This window comes from Carettochelys insculpta, chromosome 5 (assembly GCF_033958435.1).
Source record: "Carettochelys insculpta isolate YL-2023 chromosome 5, ASM3395843v1, whole genome shotgun sequence".
Taxonomy (NCBI): Eukaryota; Metazoa; Chordata; order Testudines; family Carettochelyidae; genus Carettochelys; species Carettochelys insculpta.
In genome coordinates this window covers 88,510,822-88,531,146 of record NC_134141.1, presented here as the reverse complement: position 1 = coordinate 88,531,146, position 20,325 = coordinate 88,510,822, and the positions used below count along the sequence as shown (strand labels likewise).

Genomic DNA, 20,325 nt, shown 5'->3' with positions numbered 1-20,325 from the left:
ACCTGAGAGCAGAATGCCGAGCCCGGAAATATTTCGGGTCGCCAGCCAGGAGTAGCCGCTGGCGGCTTCATCGATGGCGCTAGTAACGTGCGCGGGCTATTTGAAGGCGCAGCCCGGCGGTTGAGCGTTGTTGCTGCCGCCTGGATGGAGCCGCTGCAGCGAGTGAAGGGGGTGTGTGAAGCCCTGGGGAAGCTGGCGGCCTGCAGCGCTGCCGTCGGTGGGCCCGTGGAGGCCGGCCCAGCCCCGGGCCTGGCGGGTACGGCTAGCGAGGAGCTGGACCTGGTGACGCTGCTCCGGTCAGTGCTGCGGCCCGGCCCCGGGGCGGGAGGCAGCCGCGCCAGCGCTGCGGGGAGATGGCACCGGAGTCATCGTTATCCCCTGGCCGCGCTAGTGTGACTTGCGGCGGGTTTTGGGGTGCAATCGAGCCAACCCCCCAGAACTTGCACCCGTTTTGGTGGGTGCGCCGCCAGCTCGGCTTTGGAGAGGGCAGAAGATGCGCTCCCCTGACACCAAATGGACGGAGAGGAGGCTTTTTTTAGCTGTCTTCCTTTTGGAGGCTTTGGGGGCGTTATTTGTTGTCTTTGTGGTGTTTTCATGTCTAGAGCCTTGGATCATGTGTCTCTTTAACATGTCAGATCTAAATAAATAACAAAACTGCCACTTTTATTTTACTTTTATTTCCTCTTCTAGACTGAGAGATCAAATAAAACAACAACTTACCGAATATAATACAGCGTTTCATGCAGGTTAGTCTTTTGTCTGTCTTTGGTTCCTGTCCATTAGCTCTGTAGGAATGAAGGAGATAGATAAAGTCATCTGTTTTGCATCAGCTTCCTGGCTTTGTTCATGTTTAAATCTTTTTTTTTTTTCTTTTCTGTTCTTCACTGTGTTTGTGAAATGCAAGTAAGTGCACATGTCATAACAGCCAATAACATACCTGCACACTTTATTTAAGATTGGCTGATATTACAGTAATAAAAGTTGAGAATGTAAACATTTTGAAGTGACTCTTCTTTGCAGACAAGATTCTTATTCAGATTTTTGTGTAAAATACCTTGTTCTTGCACTGAACATCCAACCTCTTTGGCTGCAAAATTATAATCCTATACTAACGGTGTGATTTCTTTTTTCGGGGCGGGGGGCGCATTTCAAATCAGATCCTTTTCAATATCATGACAAAGTTAAAACTATAATAAAGGCTTTCAGAAATCTGTTCAACTGACATCTCGCATATTCAAACAGATTTTGTTTTCAATCTCATTAATTTTAAAAATACTGTTGATTTGTAGGTGAAGAAAACATTCCTGACCAAGCCATAGAAGAAAAGCTAATTGAGCCGTACGTGTGCTGATAACTACTTTTAAGATAAGGGCGAAGGGAAAGCAGTCAAGTTCTTTCTTTTTAAAATAAGAGTGTCTGGTTAATTATTGGAGCTTTAATTTCACTTGTGGAATGCACAGGAGGAAAGGGGGAAAAATTATTCAATACCCCCTTGCCCCAAATATTTTTTTCAGTTGATGTGTCTTCTCTCTCATCACCATCGTGCTAGCTGGGGTTTAGCTGCAAATATTCAAGTGTGAAACTAAATTCCATTTTTAAAAAAAGAACAGAATCTTATGTATGTCTATTAAAGTATTTTGCATATGTTAGGCATTCAGATGATAAATTGCATTTAGTATCCAAAACTATACTGAGCTTTCAGGTTACTGGTTCCTCTTTATTAATTATGCTTTTTATAATAAAGAGAACTTTTAAAAAGTGAATGAACTTTTGTAACAGGTTGTGACAATCAGACTATTTCTAATATTCTTTTAAAGAGTTTAGATAAATTTTAGATATTCCCTTTCAGAGTTCAAAGACTTCAGCATCAGAAACTCAAAAGATGCCGTTTCAAACAAATGTTCATAATTATTCACAGGGTGGGGAAAAAAAAAACAACTCTCTAATATGTTCTCACTTTTTTCCTAGTCTTTAAAATGCTGATTTTGACTACAAAAGTGAAGGCATTCCCCTTTCTGCTTTTCTCCTCCCCAAATCTGTTCAAAATAGAATTTTTGTTCTGTTAGATATGTTTTAAGCACCCATAATCAGAGAAGAATCATGACTGTAGTTTTTTTGCACTAGTTCTGAGTGCTGCTTTGCACTACTGAGGGACAGTAGGAGCTTCTAGTATTGTGGCCTAGAATTAAAAATCTAACATTCATGTGGTGATGCTAGTTCTGCAATATTATTACATAGGAAAGAGTCAATACTATTTTTAGCTTGCAAAACTGACCATTTAATATTAGAAACTGCCAGATTCTTGATTTCTCATGCAGTCTTAATGCAGCCTTTTCTGTGCATCCAAGTTGTGGGTTGAATGAGACAGGATTCCTATGGAAAAATAGATTGTGATCATGTAATTAAAGATCATAATGCGTATGTTCAGTGACACTGAATTAAGCTTGCATGAACAATTATAGATCCGGCACTTCCTAACTTCCATATGCTAGTGTTTTTGAAGCTAAATAACCTTCTTTTAACTTAAGGTTTGGGGGGAGAGGGGTTGTGCGTTCTCCTGGGTTTGATACAGATGTCTCATCAGGGAGGATTTGAAACCTTAGCTTTCAATACAGCAGCACAGACTTATGTAATTTAGGCTACAGGACTAACTCTGATATTGGAATCACTGAGAGGAGCTTTATCTGATGCACTCTGTTTGACACCTTGGGAGTTGAGGGAGTTTCCTTTCCATCTGGTGCCCATAGAATGTGAATGATGAGCTTTGACCAGATACTGGGCTCAGAATAGGGAAGAGAGCTTACTTTCCCTCTCCTGCTATAGGCTTCTCCAGGGTACTCCTGGTGGACAGGCTGCTATTGATGCTATGGTGACAGCAGGTGTGGGTTCTTTAGAACGTTCATTGAATTTGCAGGCTGCCAACATCTTCCTAAGGAGCCCGTTTACACTTTCATTGAGATTTGACAACTATGTGAATTTCATGAGACAAAAGGAATACCGGTTTCCCTCTGAGTATTAAAGATCGCCTGGAGACAACAGAGGTGATGATGCTTCGTAGAGAAAAGATCAAAAGAATAATTCATAGAAGAGAGGTAGCTGAGTTAGTCTGTATCTTCAAAAAACAACAAGAAGTCCTGTGACACCTTATAGACTAACAGATATTTTGGAGCATAAGCTTCAAATGACGAAGTGGGTCTTTGCCCAGGAAAGCTTATGCTCCAAAACATGTTAGTCTATAGGGTGCCACAGGACTTCTTGTTTTCATAGAAAAGAGTTTAGTCAAAAAGGGGTGGCTACCAGTCGCCTCCTGTGGTTAGTTGGAGAAGGGGAGGCCGAAGTCAGTGAATAGGTGGGTCTAAGTGATTCCCTTTAACTTTGTTCCTCCAAATCCTTATACAAATATTCTTTCTACCCTAGCACTAGAAATCAAACTGGTATCAAAGCAGAGCAAAAACATATGTAATGTGATTACTAGTGGCACAATGGTACCATAATCAGTCATCCTCTGCTTTTTAAAGAGGTTCTTCAATAATATACTGGAAGAAATTCTTACTCCAAAAGAAGGGAGTGTAACTATGTTTTATGTAAAGTGTGTAGTTTTTGCTTGATGTCCATAGAATTCTAAGTTTTCTGCTATTGCATTTGTTTTTAGTACCATAGAAGATCTGGAAAGAGAAATGGAACAAGTGAAAGTCTCCTTTCAAAACAAAACACTGGTGTTACAAAGGTAAAGCTCTTAATTTTTTTTCTGAAATGTTGTTTAAGTACTAGCCGTACTACATAAGATTTACTAATGTTGAACCCATGAATTATAGGTGAAAATGACATTAGAAATGTCAGTATGGTGGTACCACATTTAGGGGTGAAATCCACAATCTATCTGTCCTGTAATCCTGGGATGCCTTAAATGCTCAGCTGCTGTGGTTCACTGCCTGGATGCCAACAGCCAGCAAACAAGTATACAGTATTAGTTCAGCGTTCTGACCCCACCAGTTTGCCTAGAAAACAACTGCCACACTCTGGTCTCCACCAACCTTGCTTCAGGAGAAATTTTTGTACCAATCTTTCTAGCCATGACAGACTTTATCAGGGCATTCCACAGAAGTATGAGGCACTGGTTTCTCTTGTCTTCCTAGGTGAAAGATATTTGCCTAAGCAAATTTTTAACTTATAGTAATTTCCCAGAGACTTCAGTTCCCTTGCCTGCAAGAAACCAGGCCCCTTGTCTGTCCGGCAAATAGATGCTGTATCCTCTCCTTATATATGCCCAAACTGTTTTCTTTCCAGCCTCAGATGATCTCATGCTATTTTTCCTTTCTTGTGGACTTCCTATTCCCATGCTGATTTGTATGTAAATAGGATTTCACACGTTTTTGGTCATATCTGGCTTAATTTCACGGGAGACAGGTAGATAGTTCCCTTCCTTCATATCGGGGAGAAAAGCTGTGTTTAGTCACAAGCTTTAAAGTACATTATTGTTATTAAGTATCTATAATTCCTCATATAGTATTAATATTTTTTGTAAAATGCATGTTAATCAGTGGGTTTTTAGCTTTCATAAAAGCTTGTTATGCTTTTTATAATACATTTGTTAGTGTATACAATCTGCTGATTCAGTTGCTTGTTGTTTGAGGAAATAAAAAGGAGAAAACAAATAATTCACCAGACTTGGGGTCTGATCCTGAAAAGATGGGTTTAAATGACCGTCTTTATTTATTTGTGAGAAAAAACAGATTTGACTAAAATTAGAGGGTAAAAAACTTTTTGGGAGGATTTACGAAAATGGTAACACTTGCAAAAATATTGCCTTAATTTAAGGGCTTGTCTATACACACAGCATGATAGTGGTATAGGTTTGCTGTTGTAGCAGGTCAGTGTAAATACTAGCTATATCAAGTGGAAGGTTTCTTCCATCATTGTAGGTAAACCACCTCCTTTAAGAGGTCATAGCTATGTCAGTGGAAGAACTCTTCCATTGACCCAGTGCTGAGGATTTGTCAACTTAACTACAGCACTTGGAGTGTGAATTTTTCAAACTCCTGATGAGTGTAGTTCAGTCAACCTAATTTTCTAGCGCAAACCAGGCCTCACCTTTGCCAGAGAGGTCTCCGTCCGCTGTCTAATGTACCAAATTTCCAGTGAGACCTCAATGGCTTCAGAAACTCCTTGAGCACAAAATGAATGACTGCTTTCTTTAAATCTTAAATACTGTAGTGTTTCCCAGTGCCCCTCAACTAACTAGTCTACAGCACAGCTCCCAGAGAGAGATGAAGGCTTGTGCTTAGATTGTCTAGATAGAAGATCTTTCTAACAGAACCCAGCTCCAAGGAGGAGACTGGGGAGACTCCTGGATAAGGAGAAAGTGCGAAGCTAATTAATACAGGCCAATTCCAAAGAGGAATTGTGGGAATTCCTGCTTAAGGAAGTACTGGGAGGGGATAACCCACAAAGAATTCCTTATCCACAGATATTCAGACACAGAGCAGGAGAGTCTCCAGAAAGAATGAGACAAACTATTGGGCTTAATATGAAGGATGAATGTCTCTAAGTGTATCTGAGTGAGCTTCTACCTGTGATTATGGCTGTCTTTAAGAAATGAGACCCTTAAAAATGGGATGTGTGGGCACTCTTATTTATCGCTTGGGGCAGGGAAGTGAGGAAGAGGTGACCTATGATGTCATGCCTGATAAGGGATGCTCTAGAGCATGGGTGTCCAACCTTTTGGCTTGCCTGGGCCGCAATGAGTGAAGATAGTCTTGGGCCGCGTACAAAATATATAATATAGTTAATGTATATAAATCACGTAATAATGTTAAAAGTTTATGATCTTGTGGGGCCGCATTACTAGCTGTCCAGGGCTGCATGTGGCCCGCGTGCCGCAGGTTGGACACGCCTGCTCTAGCATGACTTCGTCATCACACAAACCATCTAATTGTTCACTCTGCTTGTTTGTGAGATCCTGCCCCCAAAATCTTTGTCTTGTATAATAACAATTATATATATTAATAATTAACAACTGTGCATTGCTTTACTGGAACAGAGTGATGGATCTGGGACAAATTATCATATATTTTTAAAATGCAACTTTTGTGCAGTGGCTCTCCTACATTGGCATTTGATTTCCCCCATGGAGGTCCACATCCTTGCACACCTTTCCACCCCTCCCCTTGAGAGCCTTAGATTAAGGAGAATTACTCAAATAAATTAAAGAATTAAAGCGTGGTTGGAGACCATTCCCACTTCAACACACTCAGAATGTGGAGGGAGAATATTATGTTCTTTATGACTGTTTGTAGGAGGATTCTCGGATACTACACATTTTAGGTGTCGTCATCATGTAAAATATACATGCACCAAATATGAGAGAAAAAACGGATACTTAGAATTCAGCTTGTCTTTCAGATTTATCTTTAGTTTTACTCTTTCCCCATCACATGTAGGATTCAGCTTATGGATGCCCTCAGAACCAAACTGCGATATAATGACGGCGATTCAAAGTAAGGTGCTTTTTTTGGTGGGGAGCTAAGGGGTAAACTTGACACTCTAGAGCAGGGAAACTGCCAAATTACCTCATTTACTTTTAATATGCTTTCCCCATTCTGTTTATGGCTACATCATTGTACAGTTATGCTCGGTAGCTAAAAATGGTTCTTCAGGATGCATTCTGAACAATTGGCTTGGATAATCTTCTATTTGAGGAAATAAAAATGCTCTACCTCCGTGATGCCTTCACCACTAAACCTGAATGCAAAAGTTCTAGATCACTTCTTAACCCAGATGATGTTTTGCATTTTGTTGCCAGTGTTACGGCACTTGCTAACCATTACGGTGCCTTTTACACAGAGCTAGAAGTGTTGATCATTAAATTCTGCTGATCCCATATGGGTGCGAAGAAAATATTTGATATCTTGAACTGCATTTAGCATAAATGTCTACTTTTTCAAGTATTAAAAGCACATATGCTTTTAATTATGCTACAGCAACAGTCTTCCCTAATCCAAATCGTTATGGTTAAAATGTTCGCAGTGTTAATTTATGGTTTGGTATTTATTCTCTCATTAGGTTGATTTTGGAAACTTTAAAACACATACTAATGCTTAGTTCTGCAATCCTTGAATCTCAGCAGGCAAGTATCTTTGGTATTGCTAATTATTAATTTGTTTTCAGACTTTTATGGGTTACCAAAATATTTTTTTAAAACATAGTTCTGAAAGGTGATCTTTTTCTTTTAGGAGAAAACTCTTTGTCTAGCCTGACATCCTAATTTGGAGATTTATGTTGGTATTGAACCTATTATGGGGATAATAGATGCTGTACATTTGTGTTTGAGACTATCAGTCTGCTGGAAATTAACCTACAGCAATTTTAATAAATAGCTGAAGAGAGGAAAGGACATTAGCCAGAGCAACGTAACTGCTGTCAAGAGTCTGAAACCTAATGCATTAAAATCTACTCTAGGAAATATTTTATTTTTCAAGACATTGTGTGATCCATATTTACATTTTGATTGTAGTTTTATATTAAATTTAGTCTATGATTTAAAAAGATGTTTTTCAGATTGCTAGTTGTAAATTCAGACTTGAAGGCAGGGGTGGGGTACCTGTGGGCTGAATTTAGCCTAGTGCTTCATTTCATCTAGCCTACAGAGAGTCTTTGTGCCTCAGGCTGGAAGCCATGAGCCTCGTCAATCCCCTGAGGGGCTGGAGCCACAAGCACCTCCTCACCGGCATGCGCCTCTGGACCATAGATAGAGGGACAATCAAGAAAGCTCTGCATGCCACTCCCATGCCCAGCACTCATTAAATGGGAACTGAGGCCAGTGGGAGTGGCAGGTGTGGCCACCACACGCTGCATAGAGATCTATTGACCACTTATTAGTTGATCTAATATGTGCCTTGCTGACTTTGTATAGTGCTATTTATTTTAATCAGTGTGTTGCGTAATAGTAAGTCACATGCAGAAGTGATCTGGAGATCTTAAAGTCAAACTGGATTTTTTTTTTCCTGGTTCGTGCATCACCTTTAACAAAGGTATTGAAAAGGTATTGTTCTCAGTGATGTCCACAGATGTAAGGAAAGGCAGAATTTGAAAACAGTGAAAATGAACAAATGGTCATGCATGTGGCACTTGATACACAACCCCCAAAATAAATAAATACATAAATCTGGTTCACACTGACAATAATAAAATTATATTTAAAAAATTCACTACGACACACAATTGCATATTCAATGAATATCTGCTCAGTGAAGAACGGCACTTTACCTAATTGTGTTCTGTTTAGTTTATATTGTGTACAGGGTTATTACCGATTTAAATCGGGGTGGGAAAACTTCAGCTTTTGGGGTTCCCTCCCTCCCACTCACCTGCCACAGTGGGTAGCCCTGAGCCTCGTAGGCCAGATGCAGGCAAGTTGGGATCAGATCCAGCTAGTAGGCTCTGCCAGGCAGGAGGAGGAAGCAGCTCTGCATGCTTTTGTTCTTCCTCTCCACAAGTGGGGAAATGGGAGCACAGGGAACTCCTTGCCTGGAAGCTTCTTTTCTTCTGTTCCCATTGATCAAGCAGCTGGGGACACTGAGTCAGGTGTGCCCTTGGGGAGCTGTGCAGGTAAGTGTCCTCAACCCTCATGCAGCCCACTTCTACCCAGACCCTCCACCCCACAAAATCTACTAGCTTTGGGCCCCCACAAGAGAAAATCTGGCCTAGGGAAGCCTTGGTCGTTTCCCCTCCCTTCCCTCATGGAGTTTGAACGCAAGAGGAATGAGGTGTCTCAGTCGGAGTCACATCAGTGAGGGTTGGGTTTTTTTCTCACTTCTTGTGGCCCTTTGATCCCCCACCCCCACTGCTCATTGGTTCCCCTCCCCTGTATTAAACACAGTGCTACAGATAAGCAACATATTAATATCAAGATGTCCTAAATCCTTTTTGTTTAATACAGCAAGTACGTGAGTTGGAAGAAAAACTGAATGAGATTAAAAAAAGGAGATTCGGTGAGTGTATGTAACTGTTTATATCGTCTTACCTTCTTTCGGATTCAAATTTTTGTGACAAGGTTTACAAAGAGTCTGCTGACAACTGCATGTAACAGCTTGTATAACTGCAAAAATCTGATTTAGACGTAAAACATCCTAAAAATTAAGTATGATGTGTACGTGGAAAGTGAGCTGATATATTGAATGTCTGCATGCAGGTAGGACAGTACTGTGGTTTAGAATAGGGGTGGGGAACCCCCAGCCCGTGATCTGGCTCTGGACTGTGGCTTGCCTTGATCTGGACCCCAAAGCTGAGGGCTTGCCTCCATAGAATCTGGCCTGCTGTGGGGTGGAGGGTTTAGAACCCCAAGCCTTGCAGGCCAGATCCAGACTCCAGGCTTGGCCAGAGGGCAGGAAGTGTCTCTCAGCTCCCTTGCTGTTCCCCAGACGGGAAAAGGGAGGGGAAGCAGCAGCGGCTTTTGTAGCCTGCTTGAAGGCTTCCTACTTCTGCTGGAATTCCAGCCAATCAGAGCAGCAGAGGACTGTGCCTGGCGGGAGGGGGCACTGCAAAGGTAAGGTGCACCCCTGTTGCCCAGACCCAGTACCCCTTGAACATTCGTGCACCCCATCCCAATCCTGATTCCCCACCTGCACCATCTCCTTCCCTCCCAGACCCCACACCCTGCTCCTGACCCCACACCCCTCTCCTGCACTCTCTCCCTCCCACCCAGACTCCTCATCTTCACCCTGCTCCCTCCTGCCCAGACCCCATATCCTCAGCCCTCTCCTGCCCTTTCACCCTCCCTCCTGTCCAGACTCCATAGCCCTAGCCTCCATACAATCAGGGACCACATCAGGGAGGATTGTTTTTTGCTTCTCGTGTGTGGTCCTCAACTGATTTGTCTATGGGTCAGTGGCCCCCAACCTGGGGGAAAAAAGGTTCCCCACCCCTGGTTTAGGACAAAGTGACTGGTGACATTCAAAAGAGTGCAGAATCATATAATTGTTTCCTGTTAAACCTCATTTTAATGTGCTTTAGAACAACTAACTCCTATCTTACAAAACCTCTTCATATACCATTTTGACATACTGTACCTTTTGTTTAATCTTTTAGCAGAATAGGAAAAGTCTGATCCGTAAAGATCTCTTTGTAAAGAATAGCAGTAGGGGAGGATAGAAAGTACATGGTGGTAACATGCCTACATGATTTGGTCAGGGATTGAATTTGGATTTCTTTAAAATCATTATTAAACCAAATTACTTCATAATGTATATTTGTAAAGATCTATATATTGTGTGTTTTTTAGAAATCCAGGGCACCTAAACTTTTCTTGGAACAATCTCTTCACAGACAAGTATTTGAGGAGTAGCTATGTTAGTCTGTGTCCGCAAAAACAAGAAGAAGCCTGGAATTTCCACTCCAGTGCATCTGTGGGTCTTTACCCATAAAAGCTTATGTGTCAATTGATCTTTTAATCTATGAGGTGCCACACAACTTCTCGTTGTTTTCTCTTCACAGAATCGAAACAAAATATATTAAGATTGGGCATCATTCTGTCAGTCAAGGAGTTGTTTCCCTACAATATGTTTTCTAGAATTTTCTCCGGTATAGCTCTAATCTTTTATTTTCTGTTAATTGAATAGCACTAAAGCAAGCTGGAGAACGCAAACTGCTACAGATACACACCCTGAAAAAAAAACAGAAAGAGGAACTGGAGGGCATGGAAGTAGGTGAAATGTTAAAGAGAATATGTAGAAACTTGCAGAAAGAAACACAGATGACCACATTAATTCAAAATATCTTCCAGGTAACTTGATCTGTTGCTTTGAAAATCAGAGAAATTTGTAAGTCTCATTTCTATTGTGTCTCAACCAAACACAACTTTCCTAGGCACCCAACTATTTTGATGTTGGATATTTATTCAACCAAAATATGTTATAGAATCTCTCAAAATGTCTTTTGAATAATTTACTCTTTTAAAAATTATAAGTTTTTATGACTGAAAACTAGCCTTCATGTAAATATCATGATTTTGGTACTTCAAAGACTGAGAATCTGAAACTATCTTAAACTGTTTTTTAGTAGCTATTATTTAGTTGTAGAAATGGTATTTACCAGACTTTTATCCATTTGTTATCCCTTTTCTTATACTTAAATGTTATGATGGGTCTTCTGGTTGAGTATCCATTACATCCTAATTAGCTATGAACATGAGATTAAAAGCCTAAGGTGGAAGAAAAGTAGGGGCATGTTTTGGATATTAAGAGGAGAGGGACTGGGGACTGTATCATCTCCTTCTGTAAAAATTAGGGGCATTTAGGGAAAATTTCAGAGGGAGTCCCCCATGTTTGTGTGTTTGAATGGTCCTTTGATTACCATAGGTTGGTATATTGATAAGCATGGAGTTACTAAAGCAATGTTAAGTATGAGAAGGTACTTCCGTTTTTAAGGTCCTGATCAGTTTTCCCTCTAATTTTTTTCCATCCATGGGTGTAGTACATTTTATGTTCACCAAGGCATGTGCAGATGTGCGCCACTGATAGAAATGTATGCTATCTATTGTGGGTGGCTGTGGGCCCTCTGCTAATCAGCTGTGAGGCACCTGAATCTCTTCTGAGCGGCCACTCAGCTTATAGGGAACAGTGATCCTGATAAGTACATGTTTTTTCTTGTTCTTTTGAGTAGCTGTGCATATGCCCAGTTGGAGTACTGTGGTGCCTTGTGGCAACACCTACTAACAGCATCAGCTGGAGCTATGGTTCTTAACCTGGTGTCTGAAGACTGTCTGAGGGGTCCACTTGGACTGAAAGACTGAAAACTGACTGAAGAGAATTAATTTATATATAAAGACAATAGATTTCTAAAGGTATCTGCACTTCTAAAAAAATTGCAAATGGGAGCCTGCCTATGAAAGAAGGTAAAGAACTACTGAACAAGAGCACTCTTTTGCTATCTGTCCATTTGCTCAGCATCACTTATGTACTGAAGGCGCAATGTTTTAGGGGTAGAGCATTCTCTTCACTTCAGTTCCTTCATTGCCACTGACTGATGTGAACCTCTTCAGTCTCTCTAGATTGGGGTCATCAACCTCTCTGAGGCAGCATGCTAAAATTTGACCTTTTTACCTCTATACCAACGGTGTCCAATACGCTCCCCATTGCAGTGGGATGTGGTGAATGCAGATGAGGAGAGCCGCAAAGATGGGGCACCCATCCGGCTGCTCTGCACACACACTTCACCACATGGTGGAGGCAGCTGCTCCGAGGCAATCGTACAGTAGCGGCTCCCGCTGTGATGAATAATCTCACGGCAGGAGTGTGGCGATCGGGTGAATTTGTTTTGGACACCACTTCTCTATATAGTCCAAGTCAAGTGCCTGTGATACTTTTTTTTTTAAAGTCACTAATAGTTCTACTTACAACAGCTTCATTGATAAATGGTAGAGCTCTGCATCTTTATTTATTAGGTGGTGGTTGGTAGCATTAGCTGGTCTTTGGTTAGTCCACTGGTGGCATGGCTTTGACCAACCTTCCTGCTAAATGGGTAGGAGGGGGTGGGGCTGAGCTCCCCCCTCACATGCCAATGAAAATCGGCTTGCATGCCAAGAGTGTCATGCGTGCTGGGGACTGCTGATCCCTGCACTAGAGTTTATCATCTCAATAGCCGGCATGAGCTGTTAGTGATTCATTTTCAGTTCTGGGTTATAAAGAAACAGGAGAAGCTGTGATTTTAGAGGTAATCTTACTGCCTACCCATCTTTCTAGCATCCAGCCATGTACAATGTCTGAAATGCCTGGGTAATTAATTTTCTGGGGGTTTAATCTGTTGGACCTTTACTCCCAGCCCTCATAAGCATAGGAAGACTTGCCTTCAGCTCCTTCTGAAGGAATACCTTGAGACCAGACCACCTAGATCCAAATAGTCCATTGATTGGTAGTCCTCCAGAAAAAGGCCAGTTTTGGCCCCGTGGTACCTCAGCAGCAAAGAATTGAAGGGTTTTAAGAGGCTGTGTCCACAGTCAGCACTGGATCACTTTGCTGTGGTTCCCTCTGTTAAGCGGCCAAACCCTACTGGTTCCAGAGGAGTGGTCAAGAGACGGTTTGGCCATCCTTTTCACTGTCATACCTCATGCCTTATAGCTTTCCAATCCTGGCAGAACTGCAACTGCAGAACAATTAACTTTGATGTTCAGTTCCAGATTAAAAAGACAGACTTGCTTGCTGCATCAGAATCAGGGGTCATCAGTGTCATTGGTGATGACCATTGTGGGACCAAACAAAAGGAGGCATAAGGACAAAGTGATGACTCTTAGCAGTTTTGGTTGCTGTGCATGAGAACTACTGCTTCTGTCTGATTCAAACAAGAGTGCTATAGCCCTATAACACAAATTGGTTTCTCCCCGACTGTCAGTGTCGTGACAGATGGACTTGAATCAGAACCGGACCTCATATTGTCTGTTTGGGTCTACTGTCTGTTCCTGAATCATTAGTTCCAGGGAGTTCTATCACGATGGGGAGTCTAGGTTCAACTCTTAATACCACTGCACATGTCTGATCCAAGTGTGAATACAGGGTTTGTGTTTGACAGAAGTCTTATTTCCCCAAGTATGAGGTCCTTGTTCCCCATCAGGAAGCCAATACTAGAAGATGTGGGTGTTCATCTTACAGATCCTCCAGTTCTCTCTCTTCCAAGGACCATTGCAGATTCTCACAAAAAGACAGTTTCCCAGATCTCCTGCTGGATCTGCTGTCCCTAGTTCACTCCATCTCCAATCCAGACTTGATTTTTACCAAGAGGGAGATTGACCATTGTGATTGGGACCTGCCTTTTGGTTCTTCCTCTTAATCTCCACATCCTAATTGCTAGGGAGACTGGCAATATTGAAGTGGGCTGTCCTGAATAATCTAAAAGTTACATTCCCCCAATTTTTCATCTTTCCCACTTTAGGAATCCCTCTCAAGGTGGTTCTTACTGTGGAAGTGGAAAAATTTCTTCTGATAAAAGCAGGCAGTGTTCTTAAATACCTGAGAGGCCAATGTTTGCAGAAAAAGGATGGTGGATTGTGACTATTAGTCTGTTGGGTCTTGAACACGTACACATGGAAGTTTTGGCTTTATATTGTTAACTCTGGCTACCTTAGTCCCTTCATTGTTGGACCTGGATTTGCTTACAGTTCTCTATCTAAATGATGCACTTAGTACAAAGTGCTCCCATTTGGCATTTTTACAGCACCCCCAGTTTTTAATATCTTTTTGGGGTGGCAGCTTATCTGAGGCCTCAGGGTACTTTAATTTACCCCATTTAAATGAGTGGCTACTGATGCTCTTTGCCTGAGGATCTGTTTAGCCCTGTTATTTTCATGACCAATCTCTTTTTGGACCTTGGGCTCTTTCTCAGTTGCCAAATGGGAGCACTTTGTACTGGTGGTAACTATCCCACACAAAACAAAGGACTTGCAATGATTTTGATGAACTGAAGTATGAAAATATGCAACGAAGGAACCTAATAAGAGGGGAGAGTCTATCCTATACACATGGAAAGTCCTGCTGTGTTACCTCAACAGGACTAAAAGTTTTTGTAAATATTCTTCTAGATTGTTCGTTCATCTGTTATGCCAAGAACCACAAGAGAGATGCAATTTCTCTTCAGACTTTCTTGATGGATTAAGCAATTTATTGCTGAACACTACATGCTGCCCAGAGTTCTTGTACCCACTGCTATTTGCTAACGTTCCATCAAAGCTATGGCCTTTTCCTTTTCTTGTGCTTTGCAGGTGCAGATTGCTGAAATTTGCAAAGCTAGAGCTTCAACTTCAGCTCACAATTCCAATAAGCACCATGCCTTGAATTTGGCTTCTAGGGAAGATACCAGATTTCGCAAAGTGGTGCCTTAGTCTCTATTCAGCTGGGACTCTGCCTAGCCTGCTTATCAATCTTTCCCATGAATGGAAACATGCAGTCACTCAAAGTAATGAGGGTTCCTCAAGCAATTAAACATGTCTATTCTACTGTAGGTGTTCTTGTGCTCCAGTTGGAGAATTGTTACCCTACTACTTTCTCGTTCACACTGAACCATCATAAAGGGCCAGGCTGCACCGATCCTCCTCAATTCCTTCCTGCTGCTCATGACAGTTCTTGGAGCTCCCTGTCCTTGCCTCTAAATCTGTCTTTAGTCAAAATCTGTAAATAGAATCTATGTACAATTGTAATGGGTGGGTGGGTAGGTTGGTTAGGTTTTTGTTTTTTTCCCTTGGTTCCAGCACTCAGTTTGGGTACTGGAGGTATGCTGTACTCTGGGTTTCAAACCTTGCCATTCTTGTGATAAGGCAATTCTTAATAGCAACTGTTATGCTTTTAAGAAGAACACAGGATCTTCTCAGAGGGATTAGGCAAGAATACTACACTTACTGAGAATATAACACAACCACATTATATGCATATAATATACTCAGTCCACACACACACACACGCAGATGGTCCTGTGGTTGCTTATACTTACCAAAAGTTAGTATCAGAGAGGTAGCTGTGTTTAGACTGTATCTTCGAGAACAAGAAGGCCTGTGGCACCTTACAGACTATCATCTATTTTGGAGCATAAGCTTTCAAGAGCAAAGACCTCCTTCGTCAGACCTGGGTCTTTGCTCACGAAAGCTTATGCTACAAGATATCTGTTAGTCTATAAGGTCCCACAGGACTTCTTGTTGTTACCAAAAGTTGCTCACTCTAATCCACTGGCCAGATGGATTAAATGTAGGTGTGGAGCCAGGTTCTATTGATCCAGATCAAGTTCTGTCCCACTGCTCCAGGCACTGAGTCACCAGTCAATGGCAGACGGGTTTGATCGTTTCCCATGGCCAAGGTTTCTGTGTGACTCATCGCCTACAGATAGGACTTAATCGTCCTCTCCAGATGGGTTATTTCTGCAGAATCCAGTTCCCCTTGTTCTTCAGCCACCAAGTCTTCGTTGTACAGACCGGCTGGCTCCAGAGGCTAACTTAGTAAACATCCATATTCACATTTCCAGATGCATCTCTCACACACCGATCCTCACACAGAAACAGCACAAGGTTTACAAGCTAATACAGCAGACCGCATCCCTCAAAATGGAGTCTTAGTTATAATACGAAGTCCGATACAAAGTGCTTATGAATACAAAATAACAAATATAAAAGTAGAAAGTAGTACAAAATAAGAGTAATACAAAGATACAAAATAGTACAAAGTTTCTGTCAAAAGATACAGGGAAATACAAAAATGCATGGTAATGCAAAGTTGCTTTTAAAATATATGTATCTGTTTAGGGTTGCTACATAACCGTCAACCCAGCTGCCTTAAGCGCTTGGGAGAGGTTTGTGAGTGGCATGTGTGACATCTGTAAGGTCTTTAAGCCCCATTTTGTTTGCTGATGGAGTTGATACTATGTCCTTCATCTCAGGAATCTACCTTAGGTCAGGTACCTAGCATCACGTTTGCCTCTTACTATGCAATCTCAGCAGTTCAGCAACTGTTAAATATAGACGAGTGGTCCTCCCCTTGTTGTTCAGATAGACTCTGAACTAACTCCAGATGTGAGTGCCTGAGAGTCACCTAAAGTGGAATGGACGTGGGCAGTCACTCCAAGAAGAAGAAACTGTTATGATTCTGTGACTGGCTCTTTGAGCTGTGTGGCACATGTCCATTCCACAACCCACCTTTTATCCCCTCTCTACTGCAGCTGATCTGGTAGAAGGGAACAGAGAGGTTGGGGAAGCACAGCATGCATGACGCAACAGAGGGACCTCAGGTCTCCCCAGCTGTGCATAGACATGTACAGTGGAACACCTCTTCTTAAAAAAAAAAAAAAAAAAAAAAAAAAGTTGAGAATGGCCACAAGTAAAAAATGATGATTAACTTCAGTTTGGGAGGGTTCTTTGTGTTCACAGTTCCCACCCACATTACCCTTGCTGTCAGTGTCCTTGTTTTGTTCTCTCTCTCTGGCTTTGTGGTGAAAGGACCCGAGGTGAGGAGAGAGCTCAGCCCAATACATAGCCTTGCCCTCACAACATCAGTGCTATTGAGGGGAGGATGGAGTAGGGGATGAATGTTCTCTAGCTCAGTGGTGAGCAGACGTTTTACGTCAGGCCCCACTTTTTGACCCTGCAATTAGCAGGGCCTCCCCAACCTGCCTAATGTAATCCAAACTGTTAGAAATTTCGGTTATGTTCATATGAAAAACCCTTCCGCCACATAAAAGCATAAAATGCTAGGACTGGAAGGAACTGTGAGAGGTCATCGAGTCCAGCCCCCTGCCCTCATGGCAGGACCAAGTACTGTCTAGACCATCCCTGATAGACATTTATCTAACCTGTTCTTAAATATCTCCAGAGATGGAGATTCCACACCCTCCCTAGGCAATTTATTCCAGTGTTTTGGCCACTGTGACAGTTAGGAACTTTTTCCTAATGTCCAAACCAAACCTCCCTTGCTGCAGTTTAAGCCCATTGCTGCTTGTTCTATCCTCAGAGGCCAAGAAGAACAAGTTACCCAAAAACCGCTATCATGTCCCCACTCAATCATCTTTTTTCCAAACTAAACAAGCCCAGTTTTTTCAGCCTTTCTTCATAGGTCATGTTCTCTAGTGCTTTGATCATTCTTGTTGCTCTTTGCTGGACCCTTTCCAATTTCACCACATCTTTCTTGAAATGCAGTGCCCAGAACTGGACACACTACTCCAACCAAGGCCTAACCAGTGCAGAGTAGAGCGGAAGAATGACTTCTTGTGTCTTGTTCACAACACACCTGTTAATATATCCCAGAATCACATCTGCTTTTTTTTTTTTTTCCCAACAGCATCATGCTGTTGACTCATATTTAACTTGTGGTCCACTATAACCCCTAGATCACTTTAGGCTATACTCCTTCCTAGACAGTCGCTTCCCATTCTATATGTGTGAAACTGATTTTTTCCTTCCTCAGTGAAGAACTTTGCATTTGTCTTTATTAAACTTCATCCTGTTTACCTCAGACCACTTCTCTAATTTGTCCAGGCCATTTTGAATTTTGACCCTATCCTCCAGTGCAGTTGCATGTAAGAAAATATGTAGAATGTAAAAAACTTATCATTATATAAATGTGAATATACACACAAACAGTAACATTTCAAAATTTTTAATGAGATGGATAAGCCTGAGACACAATAGCTCAGCATTTCCCAAAGTGTGGTCCATGGCCCAGTACCGGTCCTTGGAAAAAAATACTGGTCCTTACAAAATATACAAATTATCCCTATGTACTATTATTGTGAATAAATAACAGTGCCAATGTATTCACTTTGCATTTTTTTAAATATGCATTTATATTTTTGGGCTGCATAAAAAGGTACTGAAAAAAACAGGTCCCAACTATATAAAGTTTGGGAAACCCTGCAATAGCTGATCATGCTACACCCCCTCCCTTAAAAAATTGAATGCCCTTCTGCTCTAGCTCACGCTGCTAGAAGGTTTTACCACAAGATGACACTATCACAACTGTCACTGTACTGAGCTAGATGCAAGTTACAAGTAACTAACTTCCATTTTTGTAAGCACTGAAATATTTCTGGATTTAAGAAGAAACCCTTTGCACTGAAATTAATACTTTCTGTTCTCAGCACCAAAATCATACACCAGGTGTTAAAATAATCCATTTTCTGTATTTTGAGTTATTAAAATTTGAGATTTTTTTTCAGGTCATGAGTTAAACTTTAGAAGTTGCCATTTTTTTTAAAGTGACGAAGTAGTGCTTTAACATGTTTAGGGGGCAGGGGTTAAACTGGTTTTCCTGTGAAATTTAATTGTAACTGTCTTATTACAGAGCATCATTATTGGAAGTAAAGTCAACTGGGCAGCGGATCCAGTTTTAAAAGCAATTGTTCTGCAGCTTGAGAAAAATGTGAACTGTATCTGAATAAGCCACAAGACTACTTTTTTAAGCTATCGTTTTTATATAATATGCACCAATAAACCACAGGTCAACTAGACTGACATACGCAACGGTAACAATAGCAAGACAACTTCAGAGACTTTGAAAACTGGACCTTTCTACGAGTGCTTTTCCTCTGCTCTGGTGATTTAGATGTGGAATTACACAGCTGTTGGTGCAAAATGAAATAATTATTTTAATGGCCTAGGCTGAGGCTAAGGGGTAGTTTGTAGCTGCTCAACTCCAGGAGCTGTCAGGGAGAGGATTGTACCTATCTCAGGCCCTCCACAGCAAGGAACACGATCTGCTACTGGCTGGCACATGGAAGGCTGGAACCAAAACTCTGTTCTTTTCCCCCATTTTCATGCTTGAGAGTTGGAATAGCAGTTTCTGTTATGTTGTTCCTCCATGAAGTGTGACTCTTGCTGTCAGTCTGTGCAAGAGAATGTGGAGGCACCTCCTTCCTCTTATCCCCATACATGTTTCTAATGACATGTCCCAGTATATTGTGAAAGTACTAATTCTACAAAGGTTGTGCAGTCAGTATTTTCAAAGGCTACAATTGATAACCAATGTAGCAGTTTGTCTACAAGTCTTTGTATGATTTAAACATTTTTTTTTTGAAAAATAAGTGCTTATTTTTATTTTGTATGACTTCAAAATGACTGTCAAAGCCAACTAATCCATGCTATCTGCTAAAGCTGCTCTCTTAACACCAGCTTCAATAAAAATTCTGTCCTAAATCACTTCAGCCAACACAGGAAAAAATGGGGGTGTGCAGAAGGCATGTAGAATTTTTATATAGGCCACTACCTGAGTTGCTAAAAAGCAAACTTACTCTATTAGTTGTAACTTCATTCTTTACAGTTTGACAGATTCATATCTAGACTTCACTCCATCCTTGAAAGTTAAAGTAAAAAAGTAACATTTTGGATAGGAGAAATGCATTTATTTAATAATGCAGGTAACAAATTCAAAGTGATGGTCTGAAGTTTGGGACAAAACTCATAAGATGAAAGTGTGACTTTCTGTTGTCGTCAAGCTCCAAAATGCAAAAATAGATTGAACTATATACTGTAGTTTTAAGTCTGTTTCTTAAGAACCTCAATAAAATGAGTCATGCTCACTGTCTGTCATCTCATGAATCTTGCCATTTTCCAAACTGGTGATAATTTTCCTTCAGCAGTCATTTAATATATTCCATTTGAAGGGCTTATTCTATTGGTCCTTGAATATGAGAGAAGGTAAGTGAGGAAATGTCTTTTTTTTTCCTTGGACTGATGTCTTCTGGTGAAAGGTACAAGATTTTAAAAAGATTTCAGGGTAGCTGGAAAGCCTGTACTGTCTGCCACAAATTAGTTTTTAAAGAAATCTAGCACATTGTGAAAGTGTTTTTGCATAATTTATCTTAAAC

General features: G+C 41.2%; 1 protein-coding gene across 4 annotated transcripts; it reads left to right on the top strand.

The window, feature by feature from the left end:
• The first annotated feature begins 18 nt into the window (after positions 1–18).
• Positions 19–20,041, top strand: CENPH (centromere protein H). 4 transcript variants are annotated; one of them, XM_074994261.1, is made up of 9 exons: positions 19–296; positions 691–746; positions 1,290–1,338; positions 3,653–3,727; positions 6,441–6,497; positions 7,063–7,126; positions 8,939–8,996; positions 10,617–10,699; positions 18,804–20,041. In XM_074994261.1, exons 1-9 carry the CDS (start codon positions 145–147, stop codon positions 18,894–18,896), a joined length of 687 nt encoding a protein of 228 aa, XP_074850362.1. In that variant the 5' UTR covers positions 19–144; the 3' UTR covers positions 18,897–20,041. The 4 variants fall into 4 exon arrangements, with proteins under 4 accessions (XP_074850362.1, XP_074850363.1, XP_074850360.1 ...); XM_074994262.1 differs by having other exon boundaries at positions 22–296; positions 8,939–8,990; XM_074994259.1 differs by having other exon boundaries at positions 31–296; positions 10,617–10,780.
• The last annotated feature ends 284 nt before the right edge of the window (positions 20,042–20,325 follow it).